This window comes from Corticium candelabrum, chromosome 16 (genome assembly GCF_963422355.1).
Source record: "Corticium candelabrum chromosome 16, ooCorCand1.1, whole genome shotgun sequence".
NCBI lineage: Eukaryota > Metazoa > Porifera > Homoscleromorpha > Homosclerophorida > Plakinidae > Corticium > Corticium candelabrum.
This window is the reverse complement of record NC_085100.1, coordinates 868,696-880,715: the sequence shown is the minus strand read 5'-3', so window position 1 is coordinate 880,715 and position 12,020 is coordinate 868,696. Positions and strand designations below refer to the sequence as shown.

General features: G+C 40.3%; 1 protein-coding gene and 1 non-coding gene across 2 annotated transcripts; both read left to right on the top strand.

Annotated features, from left to right (window-relative positions):
• Nucleotides 1–27: 27 nt before the first annotated feature.
• LOC134192366 (matrix-remodeling-associated protein 5-like) lies at nucleotides 28–8,947 on the top strand. The gene is made up of 15 exons (XM_062661103.1): nucleotides 28–158; nucleotides 580–643; nucleotides 945–1,022; nucleotides 1,090–1,256; nucleotides 2,736–2,847; nucleotides 2,911–3,546; nucleotides 3,928–4,218; nucleotides 4,854–5,192; nucleotides 5,719–5,912; nucleotides 6,354–6,474; nucleotides 6,800–7,105; nucleotides 7,515–7,872; nucleotides 7,944–8,121; nucleotides 8,184–8,235; nucleotides 8,303–8,947. The coding sequence occupies exons 2-15, from the start codon at nucleotides 619–621 to the stop codon at nucleotides 8,761–8,763; spliced, it is 3,318 nt and encodes a 1,105-aa protein (XP_062517087.1). The 5' UTR covers nucleotides 28–158; nucleotides 580–618; the 3' UTR covers nucleotides 8,764–8,947.
• Trnaq-uug (transfer RNA glutamine (anticodon UUG)) lies at nucleotides 310–381 on the top strand. The gene has a single exon. It is a non-coding gene; the product is annotated as a tRNA-Gln (tRNA).
• Nucleotides 8,948–12,020: the final 3,073 nt, after the last annotated feature.

Sequence of the window (12,020 nt, the reverse complement as noted above, 5' to 3'; positions counted from 1 at the left end):
AAGGATACCTCTTCGCACCATTATGGCGTGAGTTTGTTCCTTTCAATTCTGACGGCCATGTTTACAATGTATGAAGTCTTTCATTTAGTAGACTGGCAGAGGTGTATACGTACTGGGTAGTTGTTTCTCTTGTGAGGCTTATTGATGTTGAAGCTAAAGTAAGTTTATTAGTCAGTTTGTGCAGAAATCTTTTTAGTCCATGTCAATTTGCTATTGTTCTTTGTAAATTTTGCTATATATTTAAAAAACAGATGGGAGAGGTAAACAGAGGTCATTTATTAGAAATGTTTATCATCGTTTCTCCCGTCTGGTCCCATGGTGTAATGGTTAGCACTCTGGACTTTGAATCCAGCGATCCGAGTTCAAATCTCGGTGGGACCTCGTTTTGTTTTTGTTTTTCTTTTTAGTCACCTAGAAATTGTTTATTGAATGTAGAAAAGTACAATGTTGCGAAAATTGAGATTTGCCATTAAACGTTGTAACGCACGCAGCAGACAAATTTGCGTACGCAATCCTAGCGCGCGCGTCGTTCAGAATGATTCACTGTAGTAGTTGTACTGTTGTGCTGTTTTATTGCAGTTTGAGCCGACTGTGACGGAGAATCTGAAAGGAGACGGCATGCGCGTGCACGTAAATAGTGATGGTAAGAAGTTATCTCTAGTTATTAGAAGAAGGCATTTCAGGCTGCTAGATACGCATGAGGAGATCACAATTGCAAACAACGGGATGATTCGAACAATTCTATATAGAGCAGTCAATCAGACAGACTGAGACACAGACAGACGAGCAAATTGACAGGTAGTCGGAGAGACGAACGGATTGAGAGATAGACATGCAGACAGATATGCAAAAAGACCACACAAGTTTGTCAAGCATGTGTGCAGTGTCTACGTACCTCTCAAACAGTATGAATTAATAATTAACATTTTGGCGTTTATTTTTAGTTATAACTGAAGGGCAGGATGTTTCCACTAACCCATCAGTTGGAAAGACTGACAACTCAAACCAAACAAGTCAATCAGGTTAATTAAATAAATTGAACTATAAATGCACGAGGCAGTGCTAAATATATTTTGATTTTTTCTTTAGAAATTGTAGGCAAACCAGTTTACTATGACGTTAGGATTGATACAGGGCAAGATGTGCAGACTGTGAGATTAGGGTATAATGTAATAATTCCATGTGGTAAAGCATATGTTGGAGCAAGAGAAGTTAGATGGACTCATAAGGGGAAGAACATTGCTTCAAAGTGCAGAGTGAGAACTGTATCTGAATTACAGACAGACTAACAGATATACAGACTGACAGCGAGACAGACCAACGGATAAACAGACAGACACACAGATAAATGTTCAAATAAATGTGATTGACAGACAGACAGACAGACAGACTGCAAGACTCTTAGTAAAGGCCAGTGGCAGCAAGTAGCGTGGCCTATCAGATATGGAGGTTTTGGTATGACTTCGCTCTCATCCACATCAGTGTTTGCCTTTGTATCATCTTGGGCTCATTCTCTGTCACAGTTGCCACAGTGCTTTCCAGATACCAGTCTTGTAGTCGACCGCCTGATTTCCAACAAGGAAGACAACACCATTAGTCATTCACTACGTTAAGCCATCCATCCCAACTACCACCCTATCCAGTTTGACAACTGAAATAAAATTACAGTGAAAGCTAACAGACAGTCTGCTCACGTCTGAAGTCAGTGAAAGGATTGACTCAGCTACTTGTCCAAAAGAAGTATCGCGTTTGAGGTCAATTCAAGGAAGAGGGGCGGGAGCATGGCTAGATGCCATCCCGAACTCACAAAGGTTTGCACTAAAACCAAAAGAATTTCAGTTGGTGACCTTTTTGAGACTGGGATTGCCGGTAGACTCCTCAAAATGGATTACAAGATGCCATTGCGGAAAAGACCTGGATTCTGAGGGATACCATCTCATGGCATGTAAGACTGGAGGAGGTCCTGTCTGGACCCATAATACCATTGTAGGTGTTTGGTCCGAATGTTTGAGCCAGTTACACATAAACCACAAGAAAGAGCCCAGAGAAATGTACTGTGATTGCAAAGATCGACCTGACATAGCGATCATGGATCCAGTAACCGGAACAGACGTTGAACTAGATGTGTCTTTGGCCCACCCATGGTGTGCCGATATCTTGTCAAGAGCAGCCCGAGAAGACGGGGCAGCAGCGGTAAGAAGGGAAGAGAGGAAAGTTGAGAAATACCAGTTGAAGGTTCTGCCGGTGGATTATACCTCAACTTCATGCCTCTAGTTATGGAACACTTCAGTCGTTGGGGGAGACAAGCACAATCATTCCTGTCTCAATTATCTCAACTAAGTAAAACATTGACGTTGGTAACAGTGACAAAGATTTCAAGTGCTACTGGAGAAGAAGATTTGCTGTAGCTCTCCAAAGGTGCAACGCAAATGTTCTCATCCAGAAGATAACCGCTCACGAAGCAAAGAAAATGACATTAGTGACATATCCAATTGCATGCAACCTAAGTTGATAATTTTTTAGAGACCCGTATGGGTCTAATTGATATATAACGGACTTTCGTATCTATAGCTTATAATAGTTCATATGTATGAAATATAAAAATTTGGCAGACAGACAGACAGATAGACAGATAGACAGTTAGATGAATAGATTAATGGATTACAAGTCAATGAATAGATGGGGACTTTGTGATATATGTTCTGAAGTTTATAATTCAACTTTGTCTTTTTCAGATTGTCTCAGACGGTTCACTCTATTTGTCATCATTCAGAGTTGTCGATTCAGGTCTGTTTCAGTGTTACATAAGACAAGAAATTGAATTTCAAACAACTATCCAAGCAATTGGTAGAAAAATTCTGCATTCTGTACTTTTCTTCAAAAATTGAATTAATGCTAATTTATTTACAGAGCCACCAAGGTTTTTGCGACCACTACAAACTGATGCTGGAGATGGGATAATCGGTCAACCAATTACAGCAAACACATCCGACAATGTTAGAATTCTCTGTCGTGGATCTGGATATCCCAAACCTGTTGTTCTGTGGACAATAGATGGCGTTCAGCTGCCATCTTCTTTGTATTCTCAAGTAACTGTAAAGAAGGATGGCTCTTTGATAATCAAACATGCTCAAGTGTCAGACAGTGGCACATATATGTGTACTATTTCTAACTCAGCAGGGTCATTATTTAAGAAGTCTACTGTTGAGATACATTATCAACTGTCTAAGCCTGTGATTAATAGAACAGTTCGACGTCAGACACAGTTAGAGAAGAAAAAATGGGTTGCATACATTGGTGCTCATAAAGCATATGTTAGAGCTAAGGGTACATTGTTTATTAAGTGCAAAGCCAGTGGCACACCAAATCCCTCCACAAGTTGGGAAAGAGATGGCTTGCTGATTAGAAGGAGCAAGAGAATACGTGTTCGGAATAATGGACAACTACGAATTGGTGGAGCTACACCGGCTGATATGGGAACGTACACTTGCATTGCAACTAATAGCATGGGCGAAGACAGGCAGGACATAGAAGTTGTATTGGAAGGTTAGAGATTAATGTCTGTGCATTTGTTGGATACAATTTAATATGCATTTGGTAGATATGACTGTAAGAACTTAAGTGTGAATAAATCATTGTAACATTATTGATCGAGTGGAGGTATGTTTTACTTGATTTCTTTCTTGCAGTGGTTTATTACTGCTTCGACACCATAGTTTGCCAATGCTGTTGCATTGTGAATAGCAATGTTGTACCAACGATCTTATGTAACCTACCACAGCTAGTACGTTATTTCTTAGGGTTAATTTATGCAATTCATTTGTTGAATTTCTCAATAACTGATGTGCAGTGTTTTTGTGTTTGTGCATGCACAGTTCTAGTTCTTTGTATTATTTCTATCTATTTGTAATTATGTTTACTTTGCAGGTTTGCCAAAACCTCAGCTAGTATCTCTAGAACAGGAAATTGTCAACAACATTATTTCAATTCCAGAAGGCAGTATTGTTGATGTTTACTGCTCAGTGCCAGCTTCAAAATCTGATGTTGATATGAAATGGCTTAAACCATCAAATTTGAATCTAGACAATGCAAACAGCAAGTTGACATCCCAATATCTTACGCTAGAAGGAGCAGAAAATGGTTCTGGTGAGGGTAGATATACATGCGAAAGTCATAATGCTGTTGGCCTCTCTGCAGTTTCGTTAAATGTCAAAATTGGTGAGAAGTTATTGTTGTTGCTAATGTGAGCTGAATTTACTGAAATTAAATGTACTCGTACTGTATTTGTTCTATACCGTATAACCAGTTATTTTTGCAGTCTTCAATTTCTGCAATTTGAGAATTTAGACAAAAGTTTTAATTACTGAAAATTAAATTTTTGTGTTCCAACCATGAAGACAGTTACTGGGTACACCTATGTATGTGTCGGAACAGTGACTGCCTGGGACCCCGGGAATAGGCCCAAATATCTGCGAATTTTATTGTGCGCTCCGAGATTTCTTTGCAGAATTTGCAGAAATATCATGATTGCAGAAATAACCGGTTATGCGGTATTTGTTTGCATGCCTTTCTGCATCAAATATCATTCTACTGCATCTGTTTACATATATGCCATTCTGCTGGTCCCTATACCTGCTTACCTCCCCGCTTGTTTGTATATTTACTTGCTGTTTTTGTTGTGCTTGTTTGTGTGTGCATCTATCAGTCTGTTTGTCTTTACGTTTCTTTGTTTTTAATCTGTAGTCTGTCACTTACGTTTATGTTGGAGTATAGCAACTTCTCTTTTAAAGAACAGTCTATCTATCCTACTATTGAGTTAAGTTAAAAGTTGACTTGACTTTAGCTGTGTTTAGTACGACTTGCTTTTGTAACCCATCCAAAAGATGGCGTTTATTTCAACAACAATCTAGTAAAAAATGCAGCAGTTGGAGTGCAAGTACCAACAGGCATAAAGCTTGTGCTTGTCTGCAGTGGTATCACTAATCCAAATATTATGTGGCGTAAAGACGGACTGTTTGTATATTATTCACAAAACACAAAAGCATTTGATATCACTTTGTCTCACAAGAAAACAGTTTCTACCAGCAAGATGACTATCTTTGCGACAAAGTTATTTGACTCAGGAGAGTACACATGTATGATGTCTAATGGCTTTCTGACAAAGAATTCATCTGTGGCAATATCTGTTGGAGGTATCTTGAAATTCCTATGTACATGAGTTTTGGTATTAGATTGATTATTCTCAGCTTACTCTTTTCATTAATTACTTCAATGTTGTATGTTTTGACACTGAGGCAGCTAAGATTGTAGTGAAGTATTGTTCCTGTATGTTAACATACACGAGTGTTACAAAACAGTTTATATACAGTGAGACTGATAGGCAAATGTGCAATTATAGCATGCCTGTTGAACACACGAGAAATGGCAAATATACAATAGTGAATTAATTAATGGCTGGGCCACTTATGTAATGTACAAGAAACACAATTCTTATGATTTCAAGCAGAGCACCCAAGCTTTTTACCAGTTGTTTTAGTGTCACATCTTTAGTTACAGAAACCATTTGTTTTTGCAAGATAGACAAGGGTTGCTTTCACACACACACACACACACACACACACACACACACACACACACACACACACACACACACACACACACACACACACACACACACACACGTACAAGCACACCTAGTGTATCTGTTTTGTTGTGTAGGCTTTCCTGTTATACGAAAGTCAGAAGCACGTGTTATTGAGTCTAAAGCTATGATTAGAAGCAGTGCTGGAGTAGATGTTACAAGCCTGGTTGGTGAAACAGTCATCTTGGATTGCCCACTTGTTAACACTAATTCGACTACCATTGTCTGGATGAAAAATTACAAAACAGTAAACATGGGACGCAATGTAGAGGTATCTACATTTGTCTACTCAGTAGCTAATGAGAAACTTGTATGTTATGTAGTGTCAAATGCTACTTGATGTGAACTTTAGTCTTGTGTGACATTATTAAGACATGAAATGTTACACTTGGATTTTGGACCAATATTTTACCAAATTCATTTGGTTGTATTTCTTTATTTTACGTAATTTCTATTAGCCGAAGCTTTATGAGTTTATAGAGTTTTGTATTCTTTGACTTTCCTTTTCCACGTTAGTGTAGTCTAGTTCCATCTTGTTTTAGGATGTGGTTTCAATGAGTGAGATTAATTTAGTTGTGAGAACTATAAGTACAGTATTTTTACCATACACAGCCAGTTCAGTTAATTAACGGTTTATGAGAGAAAAATTCTTTGATCTTGTTACTATCGTCTGCTTGTTCCACACTGATTTTTTGTGGTCATCTTTATGTAGATGATGAAAAATGGAACACTTGTTATGAGAAATGCATCGATTTCAGATGAGGGTGAGTTTACATGTCGTGCAGAAAATGAAGTAGGATTTATGGAGCAGACTGGCACATTAAGAGTTCACAGTAAGTTTTCTTGTTTCTATGTCTGGTGTGTTGTATACAGTCATGTTAGGAACATACTGTACACGTGCACGCAATCAAGTATTTTACATTTACTGACCACTATTCTTTACATGATGTAACAGCACACTAGACTGTTTATTAGTCCTGAAATTTCTGTGCTACACAAGTTAATAAATTTTAACATATTTCATGTTGATGTAAGTTTTGAATTCACCTGCTATGGTGCGTGTAGAATAGCTGCACGGTGGCAGTGCATAGCATAGTGGATATGAGACAGTAGTAAGGTACTTGCTGCTAATTGTTATATATTGGATATTTTGTTCAGGAAAGCCCACTATGTCTCTAAAAGATCTTCGGAAAGTGAGGGACAGATATTATGAATATGATGCTATCACAAACACAGAAGTGAAAATACTTTGCAATGCCAGTGGTTATCCTCGACCAAAATCTGTTTGGAAGAAAGGTCGGCGACTGCTATCTGGAAGTGGACGAGTAAAGCTTAGAAGGATTCAAGAGACGATAGAATTGGTTATCTCTGACTTTCAGCTAGATGATGCGGGCACTTACATTTGCGAGGCAGATAATGAAGCTGGAATTGAACAACAAGAAGTGCAAGTGTATGTTCAAGCTGGTAAGATGGTGTAGTATGATTGCTAACTTACAGCAAAGTACCTATTTAAGCTAGGTGTTTCTTAATTATTAGGATAAGGTGCCCCATCTGTGCCCCAAATTATTTTGGAGACTTCAATCAAGGCACATTTGGCAATGACAATTGTTTTTAGGGGCACTCAACTATTAGATGAGTCTTGCATCATACACTGAAGTGCTTGTATGTAGGTAGTACACTGCTGGAAGACCTCTATGGAACTACTAGTAGGCTAGCCCCTTACTAAGGCGCCAACCAGATGGATTATCATAATTATTTTAGGTTTCTAATAAAGGCACCCTCAGCGTTGATAATTATTTTAAGGGGCACCTTAAACGGGGTCTTTGCATGTAGAGTTATTGTAAGAATTGCTGCTATTGAAATTCTGTTATAGGTAATGAGGCATTTAATTTTGCTTATCCAAACTTGACAGTAGCTACACAAAGGCTTCCAGGATTTGGTTCTAGAGACAAAAGGGAAAGCTTACGTTGGACTGAAATTGATTCATCGGGTCGTCTCACCAACTTTGATGCTGAGGACAGTTGGTTTGAAGATGGACCAAATAATGAGATTTTGGTTAATAGAGGTCAACGTCAGAAGAAATGTACTAATTATGTGGATGCTTCACTGTTGAAGTTGAGAATGAGCAAGACAAAGCGATCTGTTTTGGGCAATAGTGATGATCGGACTATTGTTCTGGACACCCAATTATGGCCACATCGTGCAGCTGGTGTTATTTCGTATACAGAAAGGTTGATAATATATCTGTTTATGTCTTAATGAGAACAGGGTGCCTGTAAACTATTTTGTGATTTAATTTTAGAAATTCAGTTGAGTCGTCATTCTGCACAGGAACATTAATTAATGATCGGCATGTTCTCACAGCTGGTCACTGTATCACTGATGGCCAAAAGAAATTTTATCACAACATCGTGTTCTATCCAGCTGCAAATGGCAACTCTTCCAATCCTTTTCCTTATGGTCAATATAGCTGGACAAAAGTATGGACTTAATTGTGTGAATGTAGTTTACAGTAGAAATGGTGACTGTTGAATTGATATAGCTGTATACAGTTAAGGGCTATCACGATGGTGCTCACCCGGGGTTTGATTATGGTGAGAATTTCAGAGAATTGTTAGGTGTTCTTGTAAGAGAATATGTGAAACTGTTGAATGGCTGTAGGTTTGATTGTGCTGAACGCTTCAGTTGGTCACTACATCACATTCAGAGAGGCACAACCGACTAGTGTAGTGGATGAAACTGTGACATTAAATCAATATCCGGTTGATCGGCAATACAACATTGCTAAACCAACTATGTGGCAGTCAACCTGCCCTGTTGGCTCTCCTCTTATTCCTGGCAGTGAACTGGTTTATGGTCACACTTGTGATTCGGCATCTGGTGCTAGTGGAGCAGGAATGTACCTTCCATATGTCAACGACTCAGATGTTGCCGTTGTCTTTGTTCACACAGGAGTAGGTACTTCAACTACCAACAGGGCAGTTGCTATTGATCAGGCAAAGTTCTTGCAGCTATGTCACTGGATAAAAAACTCTGGGGGAATAGTCGAAAATGGCAGCCCTTGTGATGTTCGCACAAAGAAGAATGATACTGTTCAAACTAAGAATAGCAACAGAAAATGACTGAAATTATGAGTAGGTCAGACTAGTTTGGTTAGCATGCAGTGCGTACGTGTTATGTAGAAGCAGAATGAATATGATGACAGGGCATTTGCTTATTTCTTTGTTGTGGTTGTCAAACCCACGTCTTCTCTGCTTTCATGGCAGCATCATACTATTGAAATTTGATGAGCAGTCTGCGTTTGTGTCTCTTACATGGGTTTCGGAAGACTAATCGCCTTCAATGCAATATGCGCTATTGTATGTAACGTCTTGATACAATTTTATCATCTAGGCTATGTGACGAGAACAAGCCGTTATGGAAATATAAATGCGGGTGTGGTAGGACAACCAGGAAATGGGCATGAACGGAAGAACGGTGCCTTGGGTGTGTGGCTGCCTTGTCAAGTGAGAACAAAGGAGGTGGTCTCCTAGGACCCACCTACTGGATCCAGCTGACGGTGGTTGCTTGTAAACTCGACAAAGCAATCTAATTGGATCAGTCTGTTGTCACTGTTCTGTGTGATTGCGTGCCGTCTTGCTGGTGTAACCGTGGAGAGTCTCTCAAGGCGTTAGATCCAGGATGGCTGCATCTGAGCTGTGCAGACAAGCCATCATGCAGCTGACTGCTGTGGCAGCTCTAGCAACTATCTGGATGGTGAGTATGCATGCTCTCTGTGCAGCATTGATCTTTTAGAGAATAGAAAATTCCTCCTACGCTATATACGCCTTTGCAACACCTTGCTTTATATTCCTGCAAGACACGTACGCCAGTATTTGAGTAAACGGTGTTATAGAGAGGAATTTTGGATAGCAGGGCAGTAAAACATTTTCCCATTAGTTGCATGCCTCCTATTTGTCTGTACAATTTCGACTACACGTTGTACATTGTAACAGCTTCAGAAACAGAAGATTGACAGGATGGTCAGGCAATGCACTTTATCGGATTTGTTTCAATTAGACGTTTGCATGATGCTAAACCTAGTAGCACTTCTTATGGCTATTTTGCAGAACTGATAAGCAAAGCGTATTTGCAATCAACAGAAGACAAGACGTCATTACATTAGACGTACGTGTCTTGCTCAAGCACCTCTCATGTGTGAGCAGGGAACAGCACGTGAAATCGCACAGTGAGCACGGAGGAAGGCTTGGCTTGCGAGTCTATGAATGAGCTAGCTTTACGCATTGTAGTGACATTCACATGCTAGGAAACCCAATGCAGGAGGCAATAAGGCTCTAGCTAGGGATCGATTTACTATGGTGGTACTGTGATTAAGGTAGGCATTTACCGCAAGCTAGGAGTCGAAACTAGGAGTCGTGACTCATTTTAGTCCTAGCTACGTAAATGTGAAAAACCATACCAGAGAAATATACTCGCGTTAACTGAATCACAACCTAGCTAACACTTCAACAACGAACTGCATGCATTGATTATACCTGCATACGTTGATTAACTGCACGATACCGTGTCTGATTATGTCTCCTACTACTGTACATGTGTACCTTATCTACGTACCATGCACGCAGTGTGTTAACAAGATCTAGTCTACGAGGTATCGCAGTACTTGTGTCCGTGTGCTATATTAAATACAGTTTCTGCAGGGACACGTTGTTTGTCGGTGGACAATGCTGCATTATTTGCCTAGACCTTTTGAGCGCTGCAGCAGTAGTTATCCGCTGGAGTTGATTCTCTAGATAGATCTTCGCGAAGTAGCGGGGGCTTTCATGCTTTGTGACAAAGTCTTTCTCCGGAGTGTCTGACACTGACACTAGACCGAGCCAAGTCACACCGGTGCTTGAAGCCGATTGGTTTATTTTGTTCCTGTTTGATTCATTTCGATTCTGCTTCTAGCGTTGCAATACCACGACTGCAAAACGCGGTATTGCAACGCATGGTTCCGCTATCATGGTTCGATCCGTTATCATGGTTCTGCTAGCATGGTTCCGCTATCCGCGACTGTCAGACGCATGGTTCCGGTGGTAGCTTTTTTGTTTCTAGTTGCTATTACGTAAATTCCGGTGTATCGTAACGCATCAGTTCTCTGGCTTTCTTACTAGACATGTACTGTCATGATCATTGTGCAACGTAGGTAGACAAAGTCTACTTTGATTTATCCCCTACAACACAAAGAAGTAGTAGTTTTACATGCGTCATATTTCCTGTGATCTGGTCGCCCTTCGCTTGCAGTGTAACATCTAAAGTTCGTTTTCTTCGGCTTTGCTTCACCCGATCGTTAGCTAGGCGAAAGAGAAGACGTCAACTGACGGCATTCAAGGCAGCGAGCACTAGGCGTGGCAGCATCGGAAACACCATACCGAGGTGCTAGGGTGCTGGTACGTACTGTGTTGGAACCATACCGAAGGGACTTTTTAGCGCGCTTGCGTACGAAAGTGAGAGGCTTACTACATGTACGCGCATGCTCAGTGACTATCGCACGGAAGTCAACCGGCGTGCTGAGATTCACACTTTCAGGTACATGTATTACTATATTGACCGTGTTTAGTTCTTGGATATGTGTGCACTCAAATTTCTTAGTTTGTGAACAATGAAGTCGATGCATGATTTCAAACAAAGCTCTAGAATTACAGCTAGTAGGGAAGCGAGACTATCTCACAGAGCAATTTCAGCACGGTTGCATGATGTACTGAGAATGCAAGTTGCGGACGTGCGAACAATCCCAGCACGGATATACAATTTGAGCACAACACCGGCTACATCCGGTTGCGTTGCCATCTCTAGAGTGTGTTCTACAGTACTGTATTTGTAATGGCTGTTGGTGTGGCAAAAGACGCTCCTAATCACTAAAGCAATTGAGAAAGCCAGGATTCTAGAATCTAATGTACTCAATATGCTTGACTGTCAAGACAGTAAACACTAATTTGTTCCCTGTCAAGTTCCATGGATGCAATAATCTCTTTTGAGTAAAAGAAAAACAATCCCTAACATTGTGTGTGTCACTGTGTGTGTGTGTGTGTGTGTGTGTGTGTGTGTGTGTGTGTGTGTGTGTGTGTGTGTGTGTGTGTGTGTGTGCTGGTGCTGGTGCTGGTGTGTATGTGTAAACTTTTTGTGAGTAGCTAGTTTTGACAATGGGCAATATTGTTGGTTTAGGCAAATGGTCAAGGTGAAAATTTACAGTTGGTGACTCCACCTGATTCTGTCAATGTACAACCAGGTGGAACAGCTAGGTTTAACTGTGAAGCAAAGGGTACACCCAAGCCAGATATTGCATGGGGAAAAGACCAAACAGGTTTAGAAATAGAGGATCGGATTTTTGTCCAGC